Raw genomic sequence first — 25952 nt, forward strand, 5'->3', positions numbered from 1 at the left:
CCGAGATTCCAGTTATTAGTTACAGGACACTATCAGATGCTGACCACTCACCAACTACATAACTTCAGTGCTATTTAGAAATTACAGGCAAGGGCAAGAAATGAAAAGGGATGACCCAGTAGCTTTATTACATAGAACTTCTAGCTCTGGCTGGTGTGGCTCAGTGGTTAGAGCGCCGGCCTGGGCACTGGAGGGTCGTGGGTTTTGATTTCCAGTCAAGGGCACATACCTGGGTTGCAGATTCAATCCCCAGCTCCGGTCGGGGTGCGCGTGGGAGGCAACCGATCGATGTGTCTCTCCCACTGATGAGTCTCTCTTCCTCCCTCTCCCTCTCTCCCTTCCTCTCTCTCTAAAAATCAACGGAAAAAATATCCTCAGGTGAGAATTAGCAGCAACAACAAAAATAGTACAAAGGACCCGGCCCATGTGGCTCAGTGGTTGAGCATTGACCTATGAACCAGGAGGTCGGGGTTCGATTCCTGGTTGGGGCACATGCCCGGGTTGTGGGCTCAATCCCCAGCAGGGGGCGAGCAGGAGGCAGCCGGTCAGAGATTCTCATCATTGATGTTTCTCTCTCCCTCCCTCTCCCTTCCTCTCTCTGAAATCAATAAAAACGTATTTTTTAAAAAAATTTAAAAGAAAGAAATAATGTGGAGGTATAGAAAATGAATATACAAGGTGTCCAAAAAAAGTGTATGCACACTTTGAATGCTTATAAAGTCAGTGTTTATTAACATAAGGTTCATTTTCAAAATTTAAAAGACTCTACAGAAATGAGTAAGTTTTTTGTCAACGCCTGTTCTCAGACTGATGGCCGTTCTGGTCCAGGCGCTGCTGGGAACACGAAGCAATGGAATCGCAAACACCAAGGATCACTTTGTGCGGTATCTGTGCGCCCTCGATGCGTCCACTGTTGCTGGTTTGTACCATAAAGTTTATCTTTTATGTGTCCCCATAAAAAAGTCTAGTGGATACATTTTCTTTGTTCAGAGCTTAGTCTGGCTGAAAGGAAAGAAACAGCTGTTACAGTGCGTACACGTTTTGGGGACACCGTGTACATGGGTCGGCTGCGTTTTGCAGACCAGCAGCAACGACAAGGAGGTTTCGAGGTGACGAAACGATCAGGGGCCCAGAGCGTCAGGTGACTAAGAACAAACCTAATGGGAGAGGAACACTCTACGGGGAAAGCTATAAAATTTAAAGATCTAAGTAAATGGAGAAATAGGTCACGTTCTTGGGCAGGGAGACACGATTTCGTTCGTCCACCTCCCCACAGCAAATCTGGATTCTACGGAAATCCAACCAAAATCTCAGTAGGGTTTTTGTGAAACTTAATGAAACAATTGTGACATTTACACAGAAGGGAAGGAGGCCCGGAAGGACCAGGGTCCTTACGCAGATGGGCTCGGGAGGTGCCCTGGCCAGGGTAGCTCCGTGGTTAGAGCATCGGCCTGTGCACCGAAGGGTCACGGGTTCGGTTCCTGGTCAAGGGCACAAACCTGGGTTGCAGGTTCGATCCCAGGCCCCTGCTGGGGCAAGAGTGGGAGGCAACCAATTGATGTGTCTCTCTCACATCGATGCTTCTTTCTCTCTCTCCCCCTCCCTCTCTCCCCTCCACTCTCTCAAAATCAGTGGGAAAAAAATATCCTTGGGTAAAGATTAACAACAAAAAAAGACAGGCTCCCTGCTCCAACCAGAGGCCCCGCCTGGCCCCGAGCAGGGCAGCCAACAGCCCAGAGCAGGCTGCCGGGAAGGGCGCAAGTCTTGGGGTTCCCCCGGCCCAGCAGCGCACACACAGCGCCCCCTGCTGTCTTCACTGTGCTCGCTCGGAAGCACTGGGTGCACGTTTACTACGTTTGCATCAGGATGTCTGTTGGCTCAGCTGTGGGAAGACTGGGTTTCGGGGCCTATTGTACGTTGAACATGATATGCAGGGACCTGTATCTGCGAAGCCGTCGGATTCACAGGTTCTAGCGGCCGCCTCCCAGGGGGCTCAACAAGCACCTTTCCATCTTGTAGCTTTGAGTCCTGCTGGAGAGCCGTCCGCGGGGATCCGGGCACCAGGTCGGGCATGGCCGTGGGGCACCTCACTCTCAGCGGCTGAGAGTCCAGGAGCGAAGACGAAAATTTTAGGTTGGAAATGGGTGGCATTTGCTTCCTGGCTTTCCTCACGCTGACGCCTTCTACACAGAGGTCAGACCCATAGATGGGGGGCAGGTCCACCGGGGCCTGGGGGGAGGGGGAGGGGGAGGTGGGCAAGGTTAGGGGTGCCAGGCTGCCCCTCACCAGGGACCAGTCCCCTTTCCTGGTTGGTCTGTCAGGCATAAGGCCCCAAAGAGAAGCATCGACCACACTTCCTGATGGCCTGGGGACAGGGTCTCACCCACAGAGCAAAGGACCAGCCACAAAGCCACCACCCAGCCCAGCCCCACGACCTGCAGGAAGACCCTTGGAGGAGGGGGGAGGTTTTCCCTGGAGAGAGAGGGCGGACCCTGCAGGTCCGGAGAGAAGCAGCTGGGAAGGACCCAGAGGCCATGGGCATCCCACCAGCCAAGTCACAGCTTTGCTTGGTTTGCGTGAGGTGGGGCGGGTACCAGGTCCTCGGAGCACCCCACCTGAGGCCGGGCAGCGAAGTGTCCGCAGCGCCCCCACCCTGCCCGCACCTCACCTGTCGCCACAGCAGCTCGAAGTTGCCGATGTCGCAGTTGCGGTCGCCCTTGCGATCCACGACCACCTTGATGGTATCTTCCTGCACCTGTGCGCACAGCTGGGCCGTGACCGGCGTGGACGCGTGCATGGTGGGGCTGGAGTTGATCTCGATCAGCCAGGGCTTGAAGTCGTGGCCCAGGATGAAGTCGGCGCCGTAGAGCTCGAAGCTGCTCTTGCGCGGCTCCACGTGCTCCTGGGCCACCTTCATGGTGTTGGCGATGGCCTGCTTCATGGACGGGTAGATGATGCCGCTCCACACGGACCCGCGGCCCCTCTTCTGCAGGTACTCCTGGAACCGGGTGCTGGTCCACATGTTGTGGTAGGGCAGCAGGGGGCTGCGGTCCTTGTCATTCTTCAGGTGCTTCTGGATGGAGTTGTTGCAGAGGTGGATGGCCCTGCGAGGCAAGGCCAGGGGGTCAGTCAGGCAGCCCCTTTGCCCCTGCCACCCCTCACAGGCTGCTGCAGGAGGGGCTCCCTGTCCTGCCTGGGGACCCCAGGAACTGCACCAGGGCCGGGTCAGAAGCCCACCAGCCCAGGGCCACCACCGAGGGACTTCCAGCAAGTAATCACCTCCTGGAGCCTCAGTTCCCCCACTGTACATGGCAACAGAGGTGGGCCCTTGAAGAGCAGGTCTGGTGAGAAAGATTCACCAACTGAAATTTTCACTTGATTCATTTAGACTCAGACCTTGTTCTAAGAAGGTTCAAACAGAATAACTGCTGTGTGGGATTATAGAATAACCGCCGTGGGGGATTATAGAATAACCACTGTGGGGGATTATAGAATAACCGCCGTGGGGGATTATAGAATAACCGCCGTGGGGGATTATAGAATAACCGCTGTGGGAGACTATAGAATAACCACTATGGGGGATTATAGAATAACCGCCGTGGGGGATTATAGAATAACCACTGTGGGGGATTATAGAATAACCGCCGTGGGGGATTATAGAATAACCACTGTGGGGGATTATAGAATAACCGCCGTGGGGGATTATAGAATAACCACTGTGGGGGATTATAGAATAACCACTGTGGGGGATTATAGAATAACCACTGTGGGGGATTATAGAATAACCACTATGAGGGATTATAGAATAACCGCCAGGGGTATTACAGAATAACTGCCGTGGGGGATTATAGAATAACCGCCAGGGGGATTATAGAATAACCGCCGTGGGGGATTATAGAATAACCACTATGGGGGATTATAGAATAACCGCTGTGGGAGATTATAGAATAACCATTATGGGGGATTATAGAATAACCGCCATGGGGAATTATAGAATAACCATTATGGGGGATTATAGAATAACCGCCAGGAGGATTACAGAATAACTGTTGTGGGAGGTTACAGAACAACCGCAATGGGAGGTTACAGAACAACTGCAATGGGAGATTATAAAATACCACAAGGTCATTTTCATTTATGTCTGGGAATTACTGCCTGGTCTGGGCGCTGAGCCCTGCCCCTGTGCCCGTGGAACGTTCTACGACGTGAGACACAAAAGGAAAAAGAAACAAGACACAGCCCGGCTGGTGTGGCTCGGTGACCGAGCATCACCTCATTCACCAAGAGGTTGCCGGTTCGATTCCCCATCAGGGCACAGGCCCTGGCTGTGGGCTCGATCCCCAGCAGGGGGCGTGCAGGAGGCAGCCCATCCATGTTTCTCTCTCATCAGTATTTCTCTCTCTCTCTCCCTCTCCTTCCCTTGCTCTCTAAAATTAATAAGAACATACTAAAAATAAAAATTTACAAAAAGAATGAAAGAAAAGAAACAAGACAGGGCCATGGAAGAGCCTTGGAAGCCAAATGCATCGTATCGGGGTGGTGGGCCTTCAGTGCTCACGCCGCCTGCTGGGCCACACCTGCTCCCCACGGGCTGGGCCCAGATGGAGATGCGGAGAAGTGGGGCTTAGGGAGGACAGAGGTGCTTCTGGGACTTTCTGAGGGTACACACTTTGTGGGGGTGCAGAGCGCTGGCCTTGAGGGGCAGTGGGCCTGGGCCTGTCCCTTGCGGAGGGAGGTCATTAAAAAAATTTTTTTTGTCAATCCTCACCTGAGGATATTTTTTCCACTGATTTTTAAAGAAAGTAGAAGAGAGGGAGGGAGAAGGAGAAAGAGAGAGAGAAACACCCACGTGAGAGAGACACATCAATGGGTTGCCTCCCACATGTGCCCCGACCAGGGCCAGGGATTGAACCTACAACCGAGGTACATGCCCTTGACCAGGAATAAAATCTGTGACCCTTCACTGGGTGGGCCGATGCTCTAACCACTGAGAAACACCGGCCAGGGCAGGAGGGAGGTCATTTAACTTTCTGGGACCTCGGTTACCCCTCTGTGCTTCACTCAGTGGTGAGCAACGGCAGACACAGCTTGGGCGCCCCGCCCATTCCCCCGCCCCACAGTGCTGAGCAGATGCCCCACTGACCCGTCCAGGTCGTCCAGGGAGAAGCGCTGTGTGGAAAACCGCAGATAGCTCTCCTTGTAGAACCAGATGGTCAGGGGGTTCCAGTCGGTGACCAGGAACCACTGCCTGATGTCGAACTTGGTGTCGTAGATGAGCAGTGGGGTCTCGATATACTTCTGCACCACCCACTTGTCCTTGGCAGAGAGGTGGTCTGCAGCCACCAGCTCCAGGATCTCCTCCACACGGTTCATGCACACGATGTCTGCAAGAGGCCCCTGCTCAGCCCAAGACCACGTCAGCTGTGGCCCCACCAGGGTGGTGTGGCAGGGTGGGGCAGGCAGGGAAGGCCTTGACTTCAGGTCCAGCCTGTAGCCAGTGCAGCCCCAGAACTCCAGAGAAGACTTGAGGATGGGGAGGGATGGAGATGGGGACCAAGGCACTTTCAAAAGGCGGCCAGTGAGTGGGGGGTGTGGCTGCATGAGGGAGCAGGGTTGGCTCTGGGAAGCCAGCGGGCAGGGGCGTGAGGTGTCTCACCAACTGTGAGGGTCTGGTGAAGCCTCACACCCAAGGGTGACTGGGACGAATGGGGGTGGGCTCATGGAAAGGAGTGGGGTACACTAGTGTTTATCCACCTGGCCCTCCCACACTCAGGATTTCCTACTTCTCAGGCTCACCCCCAAAGTTAGGCCACATGACTAGTAATGACCAGTGACATCCAAGCAGAAGTGACATACATCTCTGGCTGCAGCATTTGATGTCACCTACAGACCCTGCAACCCTCTCTTTCCCTGGCAACCCTGAAGGGAGAGGTGTCACAAGATGGCAGGGGGACTTTGATGAACAGAGCCACCCTCACACACCACCTTTCCATCAACCTGCGTGGACAGCAGGCATGAGAAGAGATGAACTTGACAAGAGTTGTTTATGGCCTTGTTGAAAGCCACTGAGGTTTGAGGACTGTTTGTTACTTGGCCAATCTGACCCAATCTGACCCATCCTGACTTATATGAAGGTGAAGGGAGCACCCTCTGACTAGGTCCAGAGGCACAACAGTACAAGACACAAGGTGAGCTTTCCTCACAAAAGTACCAGACTAGTTTCTTTAGCTACAGTAAGCTGAGACCTTGCCATCCTGAAATAAAAGGCTGAGACAAAGCAACAAACCATGGATGTTATCCTGAGCCAAGGGTAGGGAGGGGCATAGCCAGTGAGTGACTGGGCGAAAAGCAGTGCATTGGGGTCTTGAACAGGTGGATCCATGGGTGTCCCAGGGGATGCAGGTGTCTGCAGTGGGAGAAGGTATGGCCTGATGGAAGGGAGGAGGGAACCACCAGCAGACAGTGCTGCCATCCAGAGAAGCAGGCTCAGGACAGAGTCTGGGAGTGGCACTGCCCCAGCCGGGAGGGCAGCACTCAGAGGAGAGCAGGCAGAAGCCCAGGAGAGAGAATGTTTCAGGACAGATGATGTTTAGAACTGAATGCAATAACATCAAATTAATAGATTTTTTTTAATCACATAAAAATTAACCACTTGTGAATTTAAAACAACAATGAAAAAAATAACTCAAGGGGCAAATAAAATATCCAAAAGAAAAAAAAAGAAAAGAAAAAATATATTTAGATTCTCAAGAAAATGAGAACATTATATAACAAACAAGAGGATGCAGCTAAGGCCACATTCAGAGGAAACTTCATAGCCTCAAAGTTGCACAAGAAAGATTAAAAATAAATAAACTTAGCATTTAAGTCAGAGCCAAGAGGGGAAAATGTCCCTCACAGGAACATTGAAAAAAATGCAACCAAAAGTTAGTTCTTTGGAAGCATGGATAAGATTAGAAAAACATCTTGAAATCTCATTTAAAAGAAAAGAAACAACACACAGTGTTCAGCACTAGGAATAAAAAAGAGAAAATGGTGATGGCTGCAATGCAAGAACATGAGGTAGAAAACGTGCACACTGGTCACCACGGACAAAACTCCCAAGGTATTCAGGGCTTCCGAGAATGCCCGGGGCTCAGTGTGGAAATACACCCGAGGAGTGGGGACCCCTGGCTGCCGGAGGTGGAGGTCCTCCACCCATTCACTGGCTAGCATAAGCCTGTTGCCAAGATCATCAATATCAAAAAGAAAACTGTAGACCTGTTCAACTTAGGAGTATGACGGGAATGTCCTAATTAACTAGCAGAGCTCAGAACAAAAGCCAAGAAGACCAGTCCTGTTGAGATGCCTGTTTTGGAGACCAGGGCTCCGGGTGCCTGGGAGTGCATTGCCTCCATGGACCCTAGTGCCCAGCCTACTTCCCACCCACAGCTGGCTGTCCCTGCAGGCCCCAGCCCAGGACTTGCTATGCCGCCTCGGGACTCACCTCGGCCCCGGGACTTGGCTGCAGGCTTGACGATCCAAATGTTTCGAAGCCCGTCGATCTCTGTCTGAGGGTTCACAGAAGAGATTTTATTCAGCAGAGCCTGGCACTGTGAAAAGTGATTTCTTGAATTGGAGATGAAAGCGTTGTCACTACAAAGCAAAATGCAGAAAGAGCATGAGGTTCTGAGGGTGGCACTTGGGTTCCCCTGATGGCAGGTCTAGAACTTCTGGGCCCTGAGAGCGCCTGGATCATGACCTTGCAAAACTGCTCCCGGCTGTGTTGTGTGGTCACTGGGGGGCCCGAATGTGGACCCAGACATGTACACCCCCAGAGTGTCGTGCCTGGGCCGAGTAAAGGCTTCAGGGAGACAAAGGTGGTTCCTGTGTGGGGCCCCTTGCAGGCCTATGTGTCCAGCAGTAGGTGGTGCCTAGGATGGTGTCTCGCCTCTGGGGATCTTCTGATGAAAAAGCCGACCTGCTCACACTGGCCGCACCCTGTGTCCTGCACCTAATGTGGGCTGGATGCCAGTTTAATGTCTTGTGGACTTGACTATCCATTGGTCAGGCTGGTGGCCACACAGTGATGGTGACAATGGGCAAGCCCAAGAAGTCACCATAATTTAAGGGAATAAAGGAAGAAGGACAGTAGAATTCTCTGAGTGGTGTTTGGAGCTCAGTGGTACATATGGAAGCCTGGGAAAGGGAAATCTGCCCCCAGGGCCACATCAGCCCCACTGTGGATGGACACAGCATATGGCAGGCTCCCAGGTGACTCTGCCACAACCCATGGTGATGGCCCAGAGGTGGGAGCCAAGCTTTCTGTGACACAGCTGTCTATTCACCTGCTGGGGAGGGGACAGCAAAGTGGAAGGGAGGAGTGAAGCATGGGGGTTTTCTTGCTCACTTGCTCACTGGTTGAGGGTGTCAGCCCCACACTGTACACACACAATGGAGGAGAGTGTGAACCTCTCTCAGAGGGCGGCACACACTCCAGTCCCGAAATTCTTGTCTACACAATGCCCAGCATATAATAAAAATGAAAGAGACTGAGAAGAGGCCCAAAACCTGACTTCGAGCAAAGAACAAAGATAAACAATATAAGAGAGATGATCCAGGTGCTGTAATTAGAACTAGGTGGATTTTAAAACAGACTGGAGACAACAGAAGACAAAGCTGATCAACCTGAAGACGGGTCAGTAAAAACTATTCATGCTCAACCTCAGAGGGGAAAAAGTGGAGAGAACAGTACATAACAAAGAGACACGTGAAGCACCATCAGATGGTTAAATGGACCTGTAATTGGAGGCCAAGGAGAGGAGCAGGAGCAATATTTGAGGAGATAATGGCTGAGAGCTTTTCAAAGTTGGTGGAAGTCTCTAACATGCAGATGACAAAATCTCCAAAAACTCAAAGTAGAGTAAAAGCAAAGAACACCACATCTAAGATTAATAAAGCCAAACTTCTAAAAATGAAAATAAAAAGAGGAAATCTTAAAAAGCAGCTTGAAGGAATAAAAAGTCTCAGAGGAGCTGCCATAAGATGGAGAGTGACAGCTGATTTTCAGCAGGGCCTATGGCAGGGCAGAGACAGTGGGATAACATCTTTCAGGTGCTGGTGGGAGGCACTACCCACAGGGCTGTCTTGGTAAAAATACCTTTGAAAGTGAGGACGAACTGCAACTGAGGGGGGTTCTTTAGCAACAAGACTATAAGAAATATTAGAGGAATCTTTTTTCAGGCTAAAAGAAAATCTCAGAAGGAATTACCAAATTACAGAAAAAAAAACCAGAAAGAGCAAACTGGAAAGAATATTGGTTTAAAACAACAATGGAGGAAAACAAGATGGCGGCATAGGTAACAGCTGCACCTGCCACCTCCCGCAACCACATCAAAATTACAGCTGAAATACAGAACCACCATCACTCAGAGCCTCCTGAAATCTGGCTAAACAGAAGCCCCACAACCAGGGAGCTGAAGATGCACTGAGAGTGGGAGGAGGGGCGGAGGTGTGGGCAGATCGGGGCTGAATCCCAGAGACATGGCCACGGGCCCACACCCGGTGCCCCGGTTTAAACCTCGGAGGGAATCTCGGCGGTGGGGGTTTCCCGGAGGAGCGAGGGGTCCCAGCCCCACAGCCGGCCCATCCCAGGGCTCCAGGGCCAGGAAGAGACGTCCCCACAACTCAGGGTTGTGAAACCAGGGGGACTGTCTCTGAGGGTCCCGGAGGCTGCGGGAGCCCCAGGCTTTCCTCTTAAAGGGCCCGGCATGGACTCACTTGGACGTTCCCTCTGAACCCAGCACCGGGCAGCAGACTGAAGGGAACCTGGGACACTTGGGGAGGAACTAACCTGCCTGGAATCGGCATGAGAGCTGGAGGGGCAGCTTCCTCCCAGGCAGAAGGGCTGGCAGAGGCCATTGCTCCTTTGGCGAGTCCTCCCCACACACAGCCTGCAGGCAGGCACCATATTTAATCGCCAGCACCTGACTCACACCTTTGGCCCCGCCCCGTGATTCCTGGACTCCCCGCCCCTCCCCACCTGCAGGCTCATCCAAGCCATTTCCAGTGATTTTTCTATGCAAGTGGCCTCTCAAGCCTCATGCTTAGGACCTTCCTAAAATCTCTCAAACAAGCAGCATCGGGCCCCTTACAGCTTGATAAGTGGCCCCAGGCCTGGCACTAGCGGCAGCCTGCATTGGCTCATAGCTTGGGGTCTCCTGGACACCTCCAAGCCCAGCACAAGTAGCAGCCAACTATGGTTTGCTGTGAAGCTCATGCTAGGTGGCCCTGGGCAAGGCACTGGCATAAGCTGACTTTGTACCTCCCAGGAGGCCTCAGGGACAGTGCACCTGGTGGTCAGATTTGACCACCCTGGATTACAGCCCTATCACATCCATGAGTGACACACTTAAGGGGCGCACTTGGTGAACACCAAAGCCCCACTGAAGTAAATCCTGCTCCATAGGGGTGTCTCCAGCACAGCAGCTCTTTGCCTGTAGTTGCAGCTGCTCCTCACAACTGATCAGCCTGGGGTTCAATTCCTCCCAGGGATGCCAACAGCAACCAAGGCTCAACTACAACAGGACAGTGCACACAGCCCACACAGGAGCACCTAGAAGGCCCAGCTCAGGTGACTGGAGAGGCTGAGCCACTGGGCCCTACAAGACACCTACTACACAAAGCCACTCTACAAACTCCAGGAGACATAGCAGCTCTTCCTAATACACAGAAACAAACACCTGGAAGCAGACAAAATGTGGAGGCAAAGAAAGATGTCACAAAGGAAAGAACAGAAGAAATCTCTAGAAGAGAAACTAAATGAAATAGACCCAAGCAAGCTAACAGATACAGAGTTCAGAACAATAGTTATAAGGATGCTCAAGGATATTAGTAAGAGTATGACAAAAATAACTGAGAAAATCAATGACATAATGAAGTATCAATTTGAAATGAAGGCTACAGGAACTGAAATGAAGAATAATTTACAGGGAATCAACAGTAGAGGATGCTGAGAATCAAATCAGCAATTTGGAACGTGAAGAAACAAAAAACACCCAAGCAGAAGAGCAAAAAGAAAAAAGAATCCAGAAATATGAAGATAGTATAAGGAGACTCTGGGACAACTTCAAGAGGCCCAACATTCGTATTATTGGGGTGCCAGAAGGAGAGAAAAAGAGAGCAAGAAATTGAAAACCTATTTGAAAAAAATAATTACGGAAAACTTCCCCTACCTGGGGAAAGAAATGGACTTATAAGTCCAGGAAGCACAGAGGGTCCCAAGCAAGAGGAACCCAAACAGGTCCACAGCAAGGCACATCATAATTAAAATGCCAAAGGTTAAAGACAAAGAGAGAACCTTAAAAGCAGCAAGAGAAGAGCAGTTAGTTACCTACAAGGGGGCACCCACACGACTGCCAGCTGATTTCTCAATAGAAACTTTGCAGGCCAGAAGGGAGTGGCAAGAAATATTCAAAGTGATGAAAAACATGGAACTACAACCAAGATTTCTCTACCCAGCAAAGCTATCATTTAGAATTGAAGGTCAGATAAAGAGCTTCACAGATAAGGAAAAGCAAAAGGAGTTCATCACCACCAGACCAGCACTACAGGAAATGTTGAAGGGTCTTCTTTAAGAAGAAGCTAATGAACAAAAGAATCTGATGAACTAAATATATCCAGAGACATTGACGCATGCAACAGACGATCATATTTCAGAGGGAAGAGGGAAGGGGGTGGAGGGGGGGAAGAGATTAACCGAAGAAGTTATATGCATAAGCCATGGACACAGACAATGACGGGCTGAAGGCCTGGGGAAGGGGTGGGAGCGAAGTGGAGGGGGTCAATTGGGGGGAAAATGGGACACCTGTAATACTCTCAACAATAAAGATAAATTTAAAAAAATAAAAGATATATGGAGAGCAAAAAAATAAAATTTAAATTAAAAAAAATTTTTTTAATAAAAAAATAAAGCAACACCACCACCACCTGTGGTGGAGTCGGTACCTGTGTGGGTGTAAAATATGTGAGGGCAGCAGGACAGCCGGGAAGACGGAGTCAAGGTGGCTCAACTGTTACGAGGGTTAAATTGTCCGGGAAATGATAGAGATTCAAATGCGGGGCAGCCTGTAACAAGCAAAGGGGCATATTGTGGTATCTAGCATGACCACTAAGACACAAAAATATTTAGCTGAAAAGGATACATCGGAGATAAAATGGAGTAATTAGGAGGTAGGAGGGAAGGTTTAATGAAACAAAGAGAGAAACAGAGCACAAAGGGCAAACCGACAGGCTCGAACCCAGTCACGTCAGTAACGACTCTCGGTGTAGACGGAACAAGCTCTCCAATTAACAGGAAGTGGTTGAGCCAAGAGACCACCGGTTCGATACCCGCTCGGGGCACATGCCCGGGTTGCAGGCTCGATCCCCGTCGGGGGCGTGCAGGAGGCAGCCAATGGGTGATGTTTCTCTCTCATCGATGTTTCTCTCTCTCTCTCCCTCTCCCTTTCTCTTTCTAAACAAAGAAAGAACTGAAAGACTGGGCCAAAAGCAAGACCTAGCCACTAACACATGCTCTTTATCTGAGACCTGTTTCAAAATGCAGAGCCACCCACAGGCGCAAAGGAGAAGCCTGAGAAAGACGCATGCCTCGCCAACACCGACGGGAGACAGCGGCCTGGCCACCCCACGGTCGCGCAGGGAGAGTGTCAGGCAGCAGGGAGCAGCCGAGGTAAAGTGGGTATCTCGAAATGGGGAGAGTCACCCGAAGGAAGACAGAACAACCTGCACCTAAATGCGCAAAGCAAACGACCACAGAACGAAAATAGAAACAGAAGCGCCCCGGCTCGCAGGATGGCAGGGAAGCGACGTCAGGTCGTGGGGAGTCGGGAGGCCTGCCCCGCCTGTCTCCACAGCCACTGTGGGGTTCAAATGGGGTAACAGGCATGGAGGGCTGTGGAAGGTGTCTAAGTTGATGTGACCCAAAGGCGCTCCAACGGGGGTGTCCTCCTCTAACAAGCCAACAGGGGCCTCGTGGGACAGGCAAGGGCCCCAACACTCAGACAGACGCCTCAACACCCAGACAGTGACCCACATGCCCGGACAGGTGCCCCCATGTCCCAGAGGCTGACCTCCCTGGACGCCTCCTGCAGCCACCCCGGGTCCTCCCGCCAGGCGCTCTTACTGAACGAGGGAGTAGTACTGCTCAGTCAGCAGCTTCCACTCCCTCTCAGTCAGGTCCCCGGCAGCGTCCTCGGAGACGTCGATGTCCTCGTGCTCCAGCTGCCCCAGGTAAGCCTGGCACACCTTGCAGGCCATGTCCACGAGCTGTCCGGGGAGGCCAGTGAGCTTCGATTCGTGCTCAGGACCTGAAACCCAAGCACAGGCACATGGAGAGTGGCCCCACTGGCCTCGGGTGACACTTCTCTGGGCAGACACCTGAATGCCACTCATCTGGGGAGATACCTGCTCCCCTCCCGCGGGGCCTGTCCACTGCTCGGTGCACCCCCGGCGCCCCCACACCCTCCAACTGGACTCAGCCCCTCGGGGTGGGGATGAGATGACACTTCTTACAAACTCTCCCTCGAACGTGCACTTTTCTGAGCCCACACTTGGCATTCAGTAAGTACTTTGTGAGCTGCATGTCAGTGATGCCCGCAAGCCCAGCGGGGCAGCAATGGCATCTCCGCTTCTCTGCATCTAGGGCTTCTCAGAGCCCTTGCTTGTGTGGGCTCAGCACCCGTGTGCGACACGCCCTGCCCAGCATCTCACTGTCCTTCTAGAAGCCCAGGGTCACGACCGCTGGGGGGTTGCGGGAAGCACTGAACACAGGGAGGGCCCTCATCCAGGTGGCCTGGCTGCCCCAGAGCCACGGGCCCAGGCAGGATGTGGGGACAGGGCTGAGACCAGCAACTGTCCGCTAGGTGTGGGGCAGGAGCCTGAGGAAGGCGAGCCCTGGACAGAGCTGCTGGGCAGGGGCCTGAAAACAGACCCAGCTGCGCAAACCCGGCTCAGGCCCTGCACGTGGAGGCATCGCCTCCAGAGGCAGCCGATGGGGGACAGGCCCCGGCGCCCAGCGATTCAGGCCCAGCCCAGGCGCTGCCCGAGAGGAAAGCCTGGCTTATGGGCTTGCTGTCGAGATGACAACGTGCATTTTAAAAGCATGTTGAGGTGAAAATAACATCAAATGGCCATTTTGAGATGAAAAACGGGGCTTCGGGTTCTGGGCTGGCATGCTAGGGGCTGGGACGCCGCTGTTCCATCTTTTTGTTTGTTAATCCTCACTGGAGGGTATTTGTTCCATTGGATTTTAGAGAGAGGGAGGGAGGGAAACATCGATGTGAGAGACACACATTGATAGGTCGCCTTCCGCACGCCCTGGCCTGGGCCGGGGATCTAACCTGCAACCCAGGTACGTGCCCTGGACTGGGAATCGAACCCGGGGCCCTTTGGTGCTCAGGCCGAAGCATCACCGGCCAGGGCTTCCTTCCCTCAGTTTTGCTGTGAACCTAAAACTGCTTCGTTAACGTGACCACCACCAAACCTTACTTGGGTTTTTAGGCCTAAAACCCCGGAGAACCGGCCTCCCCGGGGCGTGTGGGAGCATCACCCTCCCATGGGTCCGATGCAACAGACCAGGGTCAGGGTGCGGCCACAGCCCCTTCGGTCACCGTCCCACCAGCACGGTCTGGCCTCGGCCACTCACCTTTCTGGCTGCCGGGGCAGCTGTCCTCGGCTTCCTCCTCGCTCCCGCTCTGGGCCTGGCTCCTGGGGCAGTGCTGGTGGCTGACCACCCACTTGAGGATGCTGGAGGCCACTGTGCGCCGGAAGTCATCTGAAAAGGCACCAAGGCCTCGCCCCCTCTGCCCACGCTGGGGACCGGGGACCTCAGCCAGTGCCAGCTGTCCACAGCCCAGGTGTCCCACAGCCTGCAGGGGCCTGGCTCCACCCTCGCAGCCTTCTGGGGGAGGCTGGCACTCACCCCAGCCTCCCCCTCCTGCTCCTCTGTAGAGGGGGGTCTAACACACCCCACAACAGGCCTAGAGGCAGAAGCCAGGCCTCCTCCCCCCCAGGACCACCCTCCAGGGGCTCCCACCACCTCTCCCTGCTCCTGGGTCCTCTGTCAGCACCAGAGGGTTCCTCCTGGACAGTCCCCCGCCAACAGCACCAGGACCTGGCCTCACGGGAGCCTCCCTGGACCCCGCTGCGCGTGTAACCTCCACAGGGCTCAGTGCTGACAGCCAGGCCCTGAGCACCCACCCAGCACAGCAGGCAGCTCTGGGGTCCCCCTGCACAGCTGTGATCAAGCTCACGCCTTGTCCCCACCCCACCCAGACTCCACCCTGTGCCCTCCTGGGGTCTGCAGGAGATTCCAGCACCTTCCTGCCCAACCCTGCTCCTTCCACGCCTCAGTGGAGGCCGCCCCCTCCCCAACATCTGCCTCTCTCCCCAACATCTGCCCACCCAGCAGTTGCTGCCTCCCTGGAGGCACTTAGAACCCGAGCTAACCTTGCTGCTGCCCCCCAGCCCCAGGGCCCCTCCCTCGGTCAGAACCAATGCCCCTGAGCTCGCACACCACCCCCTGCCCCTCACTGCCTGCACCCAGCTGCCTGGTGCCTCCTGGCCTGCTCCCCTCTGTGCCCCCCCCCGATCTGCCAGCCCCTCTCCGAAAGCCAACACTGCACATGTCCCCTCCAGCCCCCAGAGGCCCTGCCTATTTGCTCTCCGGAGCCCAGGTGGGGCGAGGGCACAGGGCAGGGGTGCCAGGGCGATGCCGCATCTCCATGGCGCCCAGGTTGGGTGCTCAGGACACACAGATCACCCCTCAATGCACCCGTCCCTACCTGCCCTGACCACCTTCTCTCTCCTGTGGCCTCTCTGCGGGTCGACCAGGAACCCTCTCTTTGTCCCGACAAGAGCCTGTGGTCCCCAGCCTGGTCCCAGCGCCATCCCCAAGGCCAGGAGGCCTCTCCAAGCCACAGGCACTCAGTTACATGGCCTCTGCTAGCCTCCCCTCCCTCTCACCCACACTGCCCACGGAAGTTTCTGGACGGCCCTCACTATGTGCATGGAGCTGAACCCCCAGGTCTTGGGACGGGACAGACCCTCCACTATCACCCCACCCCAGTCCCCAGGCCCTTGGCCGAGGCCCATGCCGTCTCCCTCCTGAAGGCTCCTGCAGCACATGAAGCAGGGAGGGGGCCCAGAGGCCCTGTGGTCCCGGCGCACAGGCCAGCTACGTACCCAGGAACTCCTGCTTCTCGTTGTCGGAGCCCAGGCCATAGCAGCGCGGGAAGAAGGTGTCGGGGTTGGCCTGGGCATACCATGGCAGGTTCCTCATGTTCACGCACAGCCCGATCTCCAGAGACAGGGAGGGTCAGGCACCACCTCAGACCAGCCTTCACACCTGCCCCGGGTACCTGACAGCCTGGCCTCTCCCCACCATCCCGTCCACCCTGTCCAGCTGGTCCTGGTGACCCAACATGCTGGCCGGGGTTGGGGCTCATCTTCTGGTCCATGAGAGGTCTAAGGCAGGGCAGGGGGCTATCCGAGGTCACCCAGGTTGGTGGGCACTGCATTCCCTACCCAGGTCCCTAAACAGTGCCCAGGCTCAGGCCCAGCAGAGGCAGGAGCGAGCTGGAGGGGCTACCGTAGCCGCACACCCTCCACTCGGGCCCCGTGGACACGATCTAGCGTTTCACGGTCTGGCGGGAGGTCCTGCACTCCAGGGTCCAGCTCACTGCTTGTTTGGAAAGAAGCTGAGCACATTCATGGCCACTCTACTCAGGGTCTTTGCAGGGAGCCTGGCCTGACTGGGGAGCCCACAGGTATCCCCACATGGCAAAGGACACACCCGGGGCCTTAAGCCTTGTGAGGATGCAGAGAGGGAGGTCTGGACCCCCCACAGGGAGCCGTGGGGGCAGTGCTGGGCCTGGTCCCAGACCCCCTCCTGTGTCATCCTTGCCTGTTGAGGGAATGGTCCCCTAGTTGCTAGGAAAGCCCTCTATCAAACTCTCCCCAGTCGATGTTTGCAGGCCCTGGGCTGGCCCCACCCCTGAACCTGAGCCCTCGGGGAAATGGGGGACAGCCTTCTCCAGGAGAGAGCATGGGCTGGAAGGTGAGGATGGGAAGTGATGGGCATGGCTGACACTGTGTCACCATCTCCTGCAGAGCCTGTCACTGCCCCTGTAGCTGTAAGTCACCATGCAGATGAGGGTGGGCCACCCTTCCTTGGGGCCGGAGCCCACCCAGGACTCAGAGCCAGGGTCCAGCCCATCTTAGGCTGGGCCTGTGTACCCATAGGAGGGCACTTCTGTGGCCTCAGGATCACCCAGGGACACAGCAAGGGGCACATGGGGCTCTGGGGAGCAGGTGGGTGGGCAGGTGCTTGTGACTGTGGACATTGGCACTGGGTGTGGCCTCTGACCAGGGCAGTGGGAGGAGTCCTGAGGCGGCCGGTCCACGTGTGGCTCTCCCTGCCACGGGGCTGCCCCCCTCGCCCACTCACCTTGGTGGTGAAGGAAGCTGTCCTCCCGTAGTGGTTCAGCATCTGGTCACAGCTCAGGCTGTGGTAGTCGATGGAGTCTCGTTTGATCGTCCAGAGGAAGTTGGGGATCTCATTTTTCACCAACCTGGACTGGCAAGAAAACCTTTATCAAGACCCAGCATTCAAGGTCCACGTCCTCGGTGAGCCAGGACGTAAGCGAGATTGAAGGCAACCGGACTTTAAATGACAACATGCAGATTCCAACTGTGCATCTCCCATCGCACTGCTGTTCCTTGAAGGCCCACTGTGTGCGGGGCTGGAGCCAGCGCGGCTGGTGGGGGGGAGGGGGTGTGCTTCGGACTCCAGGCTGCAGGGGCTCCAAGGGGGACATGGGCCTGGTGTGCTGTCTGAGCGCCCTGCCTGTGGGTGCTGTGGGTGCCCATGTGGGCACAGGGACGTGTGGACATGGTTGCACCCCTTCCTGGACCCATGAGGATGAGGGGCTAGAGGGGGGCTGGATGGGTGCCCTGCTGCCCACGCTTTTGTGTTTACAAACAATGGCATGTGTTTGGTCAAATATTTTTACCAACGAGATACAAGGAAATGAAAACTCTGTCCAAAATCGTATCCCCTAGAGATGACCCCTGACCTTGGTGAAGAGCGTTGGGTCCCTCTCTGCAGACCTCAACCCTGTGTTAGGGGATCCGGGTGCCTTCACTTGCTGGCCTCATCTGAACCCTCACTGAACCTGGGCTCAGCCCAGGGATGCGGCACTTGGCTGTGGGGAACCGTCCGAGACCAGGTAAAGCAGCAGCAGGACCACCAGGCACCAGGGTGAGAAACTGCGTCCAGGACAGAGCTGCCTGGACCTGGAGTCCCCACCCCACCCCTCACTGCACATGGGGCCACCCAGGGACACCCGGGTCAACTTTCGCAGAAACGAGTCATGTAATGTGCCGGGCGCGGCGGCCTGTTCAGGTCTTTGTTTTCCCTATGGGTCATCTTGGGACTGATTCGTGAGTTCGTTACACATTCTGGGTATCAGATCTTCTTTTTTAGATTTTTTTTTAAGAAAGAAAGGAAGGAAGAGGGAGAGAGAGAAACGCAGATGTGAGAATGAAGCATCGATTGGCTGCCTCCTGCACACACCCCACTAGGGATCAAGCCAGAAACCCCGGCATGTGCCCTGACCGGGAATCGAACTGGTGACATTTCAGTGCACAGGACGACTCCCAACCAACGGAGCCACACCAGCCAGGGCAAGGTATCGGATCTTTTAAATCACACGCCCCGAAAACCTCCCTCCCCTCTGGCTTATCTTTGCCCCTCCCATGGTGTTTCTTGAGGAACAGGCACTGCTCATTGTAATCTAGTCAAGTGTGTCGAGATTTCCTCCTCAGGGAACGCTTGTGGTCTTGTTTTAAATCTGTCCCTCCCCTGAAGTCACAGTGTGACATTGCGTCATCTGTGTTACCCCCGTGAGGACGCCTCGCGTCTCAGCACTGGGTCTCAGGTGGGCGCCCCAAGGTGCATTCTCCTGTCTGCTCCTCACGGCATTTCAGAGTCACAGACATGGCTTGTTGGCTTACACGTGGGCACACGGTACGCACATGCTCACACATGCACATGCTCACGCATGCACACACACGTGCGTCCCGCAGCGTGTCACCCGGGCTGTCTGATCCCCAGCCCGGCTCTGCTGTGGCTGGTCCAGAGGACACAGTGTATGGCACCGAGGACATGGCTTAGCCCCAGGCGCCCCAGGGACTCTCTGGGGGACCAACCATCACATCGTGGATGTCGTCCGTTTCCTCCAAGGCCACTTCCTGGTTTTCTTTGCCTTCAGCACGTTTACTCTCTGCAAACACAACATGGGAGAGGTCAGTGGATCACAGCCTGAATGCCTGACCGGGAACACTGGCTTCCACACTGCCACCACCACGGTCAGACAGCACCTGGCCCCAGCAACCTCGTCTGCAAGTGCCTCTGTGGGTCCTGAGCCAGAGCAGGGGGCAGTCAGGCTCAGGCCACAGAAACCTGCCCGTCTGAGGGTCCAGGTACGACCCACAGTGATGACCAGCATCAGGGTTTGAAAGCGCTCGCCCAGTGCCTGGGTGCCAGGGTGGGGAGGCAGGGGGCCAGCTCCGGCATGGGGCAGTGGGGTCCTCTGCCCTGAGGGAGGCCCAGGTCCCAGGGCCTGCGGGGTTGGCGCATGTCTGGGTCCTCGAGATGGACACAGAAACATCTGACACCAAGGGACAAGGGGTTCAATATCTACCAGCAGCCCCTTCGTCTTCGACATTGGCAGTGACCTTGGGCAGAAAGTGCAGCTTCTTTTCCACCCAGCCCTTCCTCCGCAGGGTGGCCCGGATCACTGGGTAGTGTCCGTAGATGGAGAAGATCTTCTTTTCCTCGAATTAGAGAGCATATTTTCAATGAAAGGACTGTAAACAAGCAATCAGTCCACGGGAGGCATGAGAGGAGAGGGAAATGGAGCAGACAGGACACACTGAGTGAATGAAGTTAGATACCAGCAGTCGACTAGACCAGGGGTGGGGAATCTTCTTTCTGCCAAGAGCCATTTGGATATTTATAGCATCATTCATGGGCCATACAAAATTATCAACTTAAAAATTAGCTATGAAAAAAGCTCCTAGATTTATTGAATTTCAAGTCCCGCCTGCAGTTGCCTTGCCAGGGCCAGACCAAATGATTTACAGCCAGTGGGCTGGACATGCCCCACCCCTGGACTAGATAAACATACTTCCTGCTGTGGCTGAAAGGTAGAGACAGACTAGGTTTTTAAAAACCCAACTCTATGTTGTTTAAGAGAGAAAACCAAAAGCACAAGTCTATGGATGGGTAGAAAATGAAAGGACCTAAATCAGAACAGACTTTGGGACAAATTAATATCACTAAAGTAAAGACAATTATTTCATAATTGAAAGAGACAATTCCACAGGAAGATACATTCATATGCACCTGTTGATAGGGCTGTAAGGTATCTACAGCGAAAATGGACAGAACTGAAGCATAGACAAATCCACATTATAACAGGGCGTTAACAGGGTGCTTCTCCGAGTAAGTGACGGAACACAGACAAAGATTCAATGTGACCACAAGACTTGGACAATGCAAATAACAAGCTCTACCCGACAGCAGTCCATGCCACCTTCCACCTACATGAACAAAACACCAGGCGTAACGAGAGTCTGAACACACCTCAGTAGAATAACATTATACAGGCTACATTCTCAGCCACAATGCAACCAGCCTAGAAAAGTATAGACATTCTGAACTATACTTGTAAGTAGCCTATGATCAATGAGGAAGTAATCCTATGGGTTATAAAATACTTTCAACTGACTCTCAATAAAAATACTACAAATGAAAGCTCATGGAATGCAGCTAAAGTGGTACTTTGAGGGATGTTTGTAGTCTGAAATGTTTATATGTTTTCAGGTTTCAAACAGAAATTGAGAGTCACTGAGCTGTTATTTATATGAAATCCCAGAAAGAATGGTGGCAGAGATCAGAGAAGGCACATCCGTGGTGGCCAGGATTTGGGGGGAGGGGGCAATCAAGGGTAGAAGGCAGATTCTGAGGGTAATGAATGTGTCCTCTCTCAGGACTGTGGTCACTGCTGCCGACAACACGTGTTACGTGTGTTCTGTTTCTCTCCCCAAGTGCATGGCGAGCTGTGCAGTTTGGGTGGCTATGTGTGTGTTGTGTTTCAAGAGAAAGGACAGAGCATGGGTCTGCGGACCAATTTGCCTTGGAATTCTCAGGGTTCCCATGGTCCCTGCCTTCTGAGCAAGGCCATCAATGCATGACAGAGACAGAGAGTAGTCTTTCCCCAGTAAAGGTGGCATCTGTCCTCACCACATCCCCTTGAGGGGCCTGAGGTGTGAGGGACCCGCATAAGGGGCTCTTTGAGTCACTAAGAGCTTGTGCCTGATGCAGAATCCCAGTTCGGAAGTGCATCCACAGCCAGAGGTCACACAGTGGGACAAAGAACAGAGGGACACAGGACGGTCTTCCACAGCTTATATGTCTGCACCATCCCAATTTTGAGAGTATTACCTATTTCCAACATCCAGAAATGAAATGAAAAGTAACTAGTACAAGCCTGCACGTGGGGGCCAGGCCTGGAGGGCCAGGGCAGGGACCAAGGCTGGCCAGGGGTGGGCATCAGAGCCCTGGACTCACTCCCCAAATTCTGAAATCAATTCCCACTTTTGAAAGTGCCCCCCTGCCCTAGCTAGTCTGGCTTAGTGATTAGAGCTTCGGCCTGTGGGCTGAAAGGGTCCCAGGTTCGATTCCAGGCAAGGTCATGTACCTTGGTTGCAGGCTCAACCCCCAGCCCCAGGTTGGGGTGTGTGTGGGGGGCAACTAATCGATGTGTGTCTGTCACATTGATCTCCCTCTCCCTCTCCCCCCCCCCCCCGCCACTGTCTCTGAAAAGCAACGGAAAAATATCCTTGGGCAAGAATTTAAAAAAAAAAGAAAGTGCCCCCTCCCCACTGAGCCCCAAAGAGCATTTACCTTGATGGCCTTTTCCGTCAGTTGTCTTGCCATTCTGTATCTGTCTAATTTGGGGGAAGGAGACAAGTCTTGGGAAATTCCTCGTTTTATTTCTGCAAAAGAGAAAATAGACATCGAGGCAAATGGGTGCTCTCTTAATGTGGGAGACACCAGGCGGAATCACAGAGGTCCAGCCCGTCCCACCATTCCTGCCCAGCCTGCCCACACACACCTGTCCCCAGGTCTGTCCTGATGACACCACAGGTCAATCTTTCCAAATATTTAAAGGGAAAAAATACCTTATATAAAGCCTTTCATCATATGGGGGAAACGGACTCTTTTTGACTCTTTTTATGAAGCCATAAACTTAATTACAAAAAAGGAATAGTACAGGCCAGACTTGCTCATAAAAATGGACACAAAAATCTTAAACCAAAAAAAAAAAAAGTGTAGGTCAAATCCAGTAACATATAAAACAAAACAAAACAGTGTGACCATGTGGGGTTTAGTCCATGAGTACAAAGTTGGTTTAATATTTGACAATCCAGCAACACAATCCACCACACTCATAGACTAAAGAAAAAATATATATATTATCATCTCAATAAATGCAGAAGAAAGAGTGTAATAAAACATAATAGCTATTCATTTAAAAACTCTCAGTAAACCAGGAATAAAGGGGGCCTCCTTTAAAACTTAGAGCAACATCATACTTCACGGTGAAATGCTGAGCACTTAACCTCTGAGTTTGGGAAGAAAAAAAAAAAGATGTGACCTATCCCAGCTGCAGTCAACATGATATGGAAAGAGCTAGCCAATGCAATAATGCAAGAAAAAGAAATAAAATGGATAAAAATGGAAAAGATGTCAGGTGATTGTGCACATAATGAATATAAATGAATCTACACGTTATAATAATTAGTGTGTTTAAGAAAGTCACCAAATTCCAAGTCAGTAAAATGAAATCAATTGTATTTCTATATATACTAGAAACAAGTATAAAATAAAACTTAAAAATGTCATCTACGAGCCCAGCCGGTGTGGCTCAGTGGACTGAGCATCCCCTGTGCACCAAGACGTCACCAGTTGGACGCAGTGGGGGGTGTGCAGGAGGCAGACCACGGAAATGTTTCTCTTTCTCTCTCTCCCTCTCCCTTCCTCTCTAAAAAATCAATAAAAATGTATTTTTTTAGGAAATGTCATCGACAACAGCATTAAAAACCATCAAAAATCTAGCAGTAGAGGTGTTGCGCACCTGCTCGCTGAAACTACAAAGCATTACTGATGAGCATTAACAATGTTTATGGGTTGGAAGACTCAATATTGTTAAGAAGTTAATTCTCGCCCCAACTTATCTATAGAGTCAACATAATCCTGGAATCCCAGCAGGACTTGTCTGTGCCTGTGTCTCTATTCACAACTGGACACGAACACTGACCCGGCGGCGCAAATGTCCGGGAAGACCTAAACAGGTCTCGAAGGTCAGGCAGAGGAGTTGGTGGAAATACTAGGGCTTATTCCAAAGCAGGGGAGTTACACCAGGGCAGCCAGTCAGCAGAGCGCAGTGAACCTAAGCCACACCTGTGCCCTTTCACAGAGACCGGCCGCGGGCACAGAAAAGCCCGGGCAGAGCCTCCGGGGCAGCGGGGGACAGGCGGGGGCAATACTGACTGTTCTCTTCTCTCCAGTCTCCTTCCAGTGAGGCGGACAAGAGCCTCTTCCTTTCCCCGGGCTCCATGCCAGGCTCCAGCAGCTCACCCTTCCTCCCTCCTGCTCCGGCCCCTGAAAGGAGGGCGATAGTATCAGTGATGGACCCAAGCCTGGGGCAGGGGCAGGTCTGGGGTTGGGATCAGGTCTGGGTTCAGGGCAGGTCGGGGGTTGGGGGCAGGGGTGGGGTGGGGGCAGGGGTGGGGTTGGAGGGCAGGTGTGGGGTGGGGCAGGGCCAGGGCAGGTGTGGGGTGGGGGCAGGGGTGGGGTTGGAGGGCAGGGGTGGGGCTGGGGCAGGTGTGGGGCTGGGGGCAGGTGTGGGGTGGGGGCAGGTCTGGGGTGGGGGCAGGTGTGGGGTTGGAGGGCAGGTGTGGGGTGGGGCAGGGCCAGGGCAGGTGTGGGGTGGGGGCAGGGGTGGGGTGGGGCAGATCTGGGGCTGGGGGCAGGGCCAGGCCAGGGCAGGTCCCCGTTCCGAGGGGGGCTTTAGAATCCCGGGCGCGGGGGCTGGAATCCCACCGGGAAGGGCGGGCCGGTTCCGAGCGGCGGGGGGCGTGGCGCCCTGTCTGGGGTCCCCGGGCAGAGGAGGGAAGGGGGACCCGCACTCACCCGGGGGTGGCCCCAAGGATTCCGCGGCGCCCCCGCCCCCCGCCGCGCCGCCCCGGGTGCTGCGGTTGCCCGGGGAGACCGGCGGGAGCTGCGCCCCGCATCTCGCAGGCGAGGGGCGCCGGCGGCGGGGCCCGGGGCGCGCGGGGCGGAGGCCGGCGCGGGGCGTGGGGCTGCGGGGGCGCGCGGGGGGCTCCGGGCGCTGGGCGCGGCTCCGGCTGCGGCGGGGGCGGCGGGGGCGCGGGGGGCGCGGGGGGCCGCAGGGCGGGGGGCCCCGGCGCGGCGCGGGGCTGGGGTCGGGGTTGCGGGGGCCGGCGCGGGAGCGGAGGCTGGAGCGCCGGGCCGCGCGCGCCATGCGTCCTCGGGGAGGAGGGTCCGCGAGTGACCTCGCCGCGCGCCCCGGGTCCCGCGGTCCCGCGGTCCCGCCCCGCTGGCTGCTGGGGTCACACAGGCCGCCCCGGGAGTCAGAGCCCCCCAAGTCACAAAGCCCCAGGGTCACAACCGGTCCCCGCCCCCGGGGCCGCCCGCGCCCGACCGGCTCCGCCCTGCGGCCCTCGGGGCGCGGCTCTCCCTCCCCACCCAGGCCTCTCGGACCCTCTCGGGTGTCGCCGGCAGGACTGGGGGTTTGGGGGCGCCCAGCTGCCCCGCGGTGCGAGTGGGACCGGGCTGCGCGCTGTCGCCTCCCGCTGGGGCGGGGCGGGGCCGGGGCAGCCCCGTCCCCAGGTCACCCGTGGGCGCGCTGCCCCCCCCCCCCCCCCCCCGAGCTCCTCGCCCACCAGGGTCCCCCCCAGGCGCCGCTTCCCGCTGGGCCGCCCCTCTCCGCTGGGCATCTGCAGGGAGGGAGGGTGGTCTGAGCCGGAAAGGCCCACCCGCCCCCAGCGCCCGTGTCTCCTACGTTGCTGAGCCTAGACGTCGTTATTTGGCTTAAAATCATCTTTACTTTGTATTTAACTTCCCCAGATAACCGCGGGCGAGGCTCTGCTTCCACTTGGAAGTCGCTATGGAGGCTCAGCGGGGTGGGGGCCCCTGGGTGGGGGCCTGCCCGCACACCCTTCGGGCTCTCACCAGCCCCCCCTGGCCTCAGGGGTCACATGAATCCTGAGTAAGGTGAAGGTGGCGCTCACCTCCACCTGCCTCCCTGGGCAAGGATATACCCAGACCCCCACGGTTCAACAGGCCACGTGCACCTGCTAACACTTGCTGCTCGGGCAGCATTAATTGTGTCAAAGAAAATGTAAAGTGACAGGGAACTGTCAGTTTTTACCCCACGTCTGGGTTTTTCATGCTCTCTTTCAACCAAAGCACAGCCAGCATTAAGCCCACAGGCGCCCACCTATGGCTCTAGACTCAGACTTCCTGGACCCCCCAGAAGACATCAGCATCGCAGGGCTGTCCCTGTGGCTCCTGTGCCCAGCTCAGGGGCATCCGCCTGGCCGCCTGGGAGCTGCAGGGAGGGGCGGGGGCTGGGGCTGCGCCTCGGTGGGGTCTACATGTGAGCAGGTGAGAGCCACCTGGTTGAGGCATTTGCCCACCTGGCCCCTCGCTCGCCGGCCTCCCAGAGCTGCCAAGGACAGCAGGAGGGGCTGTCAGAGCAGCAGCTCTGATGATTCTCTGGCTGGCACTCTCCACCTTTCAGGTGTCTCACCTGCACTCC

The 25952-nt window shown here is 54.9% G+C and overlaps 1 protein-coding gene across 1 annotated transcript; it reads right to left on the bottom strand.

Annotated features, from left to right (window-relative positions):
- Positions 1-708: 708 nt before the first annotated feature.
- On the bottom strand, positions 709-24653 carry TTLL8 (tubulin tyrosine ligase like 8; the record flags this gene model as incomplete). Its single annotated transcript, XM_081127842.1, has 14 exons — positions 709-1002; positions 2005-2229; positions 2669-3104; positions 5144-5384; positions 7487-7635; positions 13163-13346; positions 14684-14812; positions 16222-16336; positions 17486-17614; positions 19249-19322; positions 19743-19875; positions 22010-22101; positions 23660-23770; positions 24302-24653. The coding sequence occupies 14 exons, from the start codon at positions 24651-24653 to the stop codon at positions 994-996; spliced, it is 2379 nt and encodes a 792-aa protein (XP_080983968.1). The 3' UTR covers positions 709-993.
- Between the last annotated feature and the right edge of the window lie 1299 nt (positions 24654-25952).

The sequence above is a fragment of the Miniopterus schreibersii genome (assembly GCF_964146895.1).
Source record: "Miniopterus schreibersii genome assembly, chromosome: 2".
Classification (NCBI taxonomy): Eukaryota; Metazoa; Chordata; class Mammalia; order Chiroptera; family Miniopteridae; genus Miniopterus; species Miniopterus schreibersii.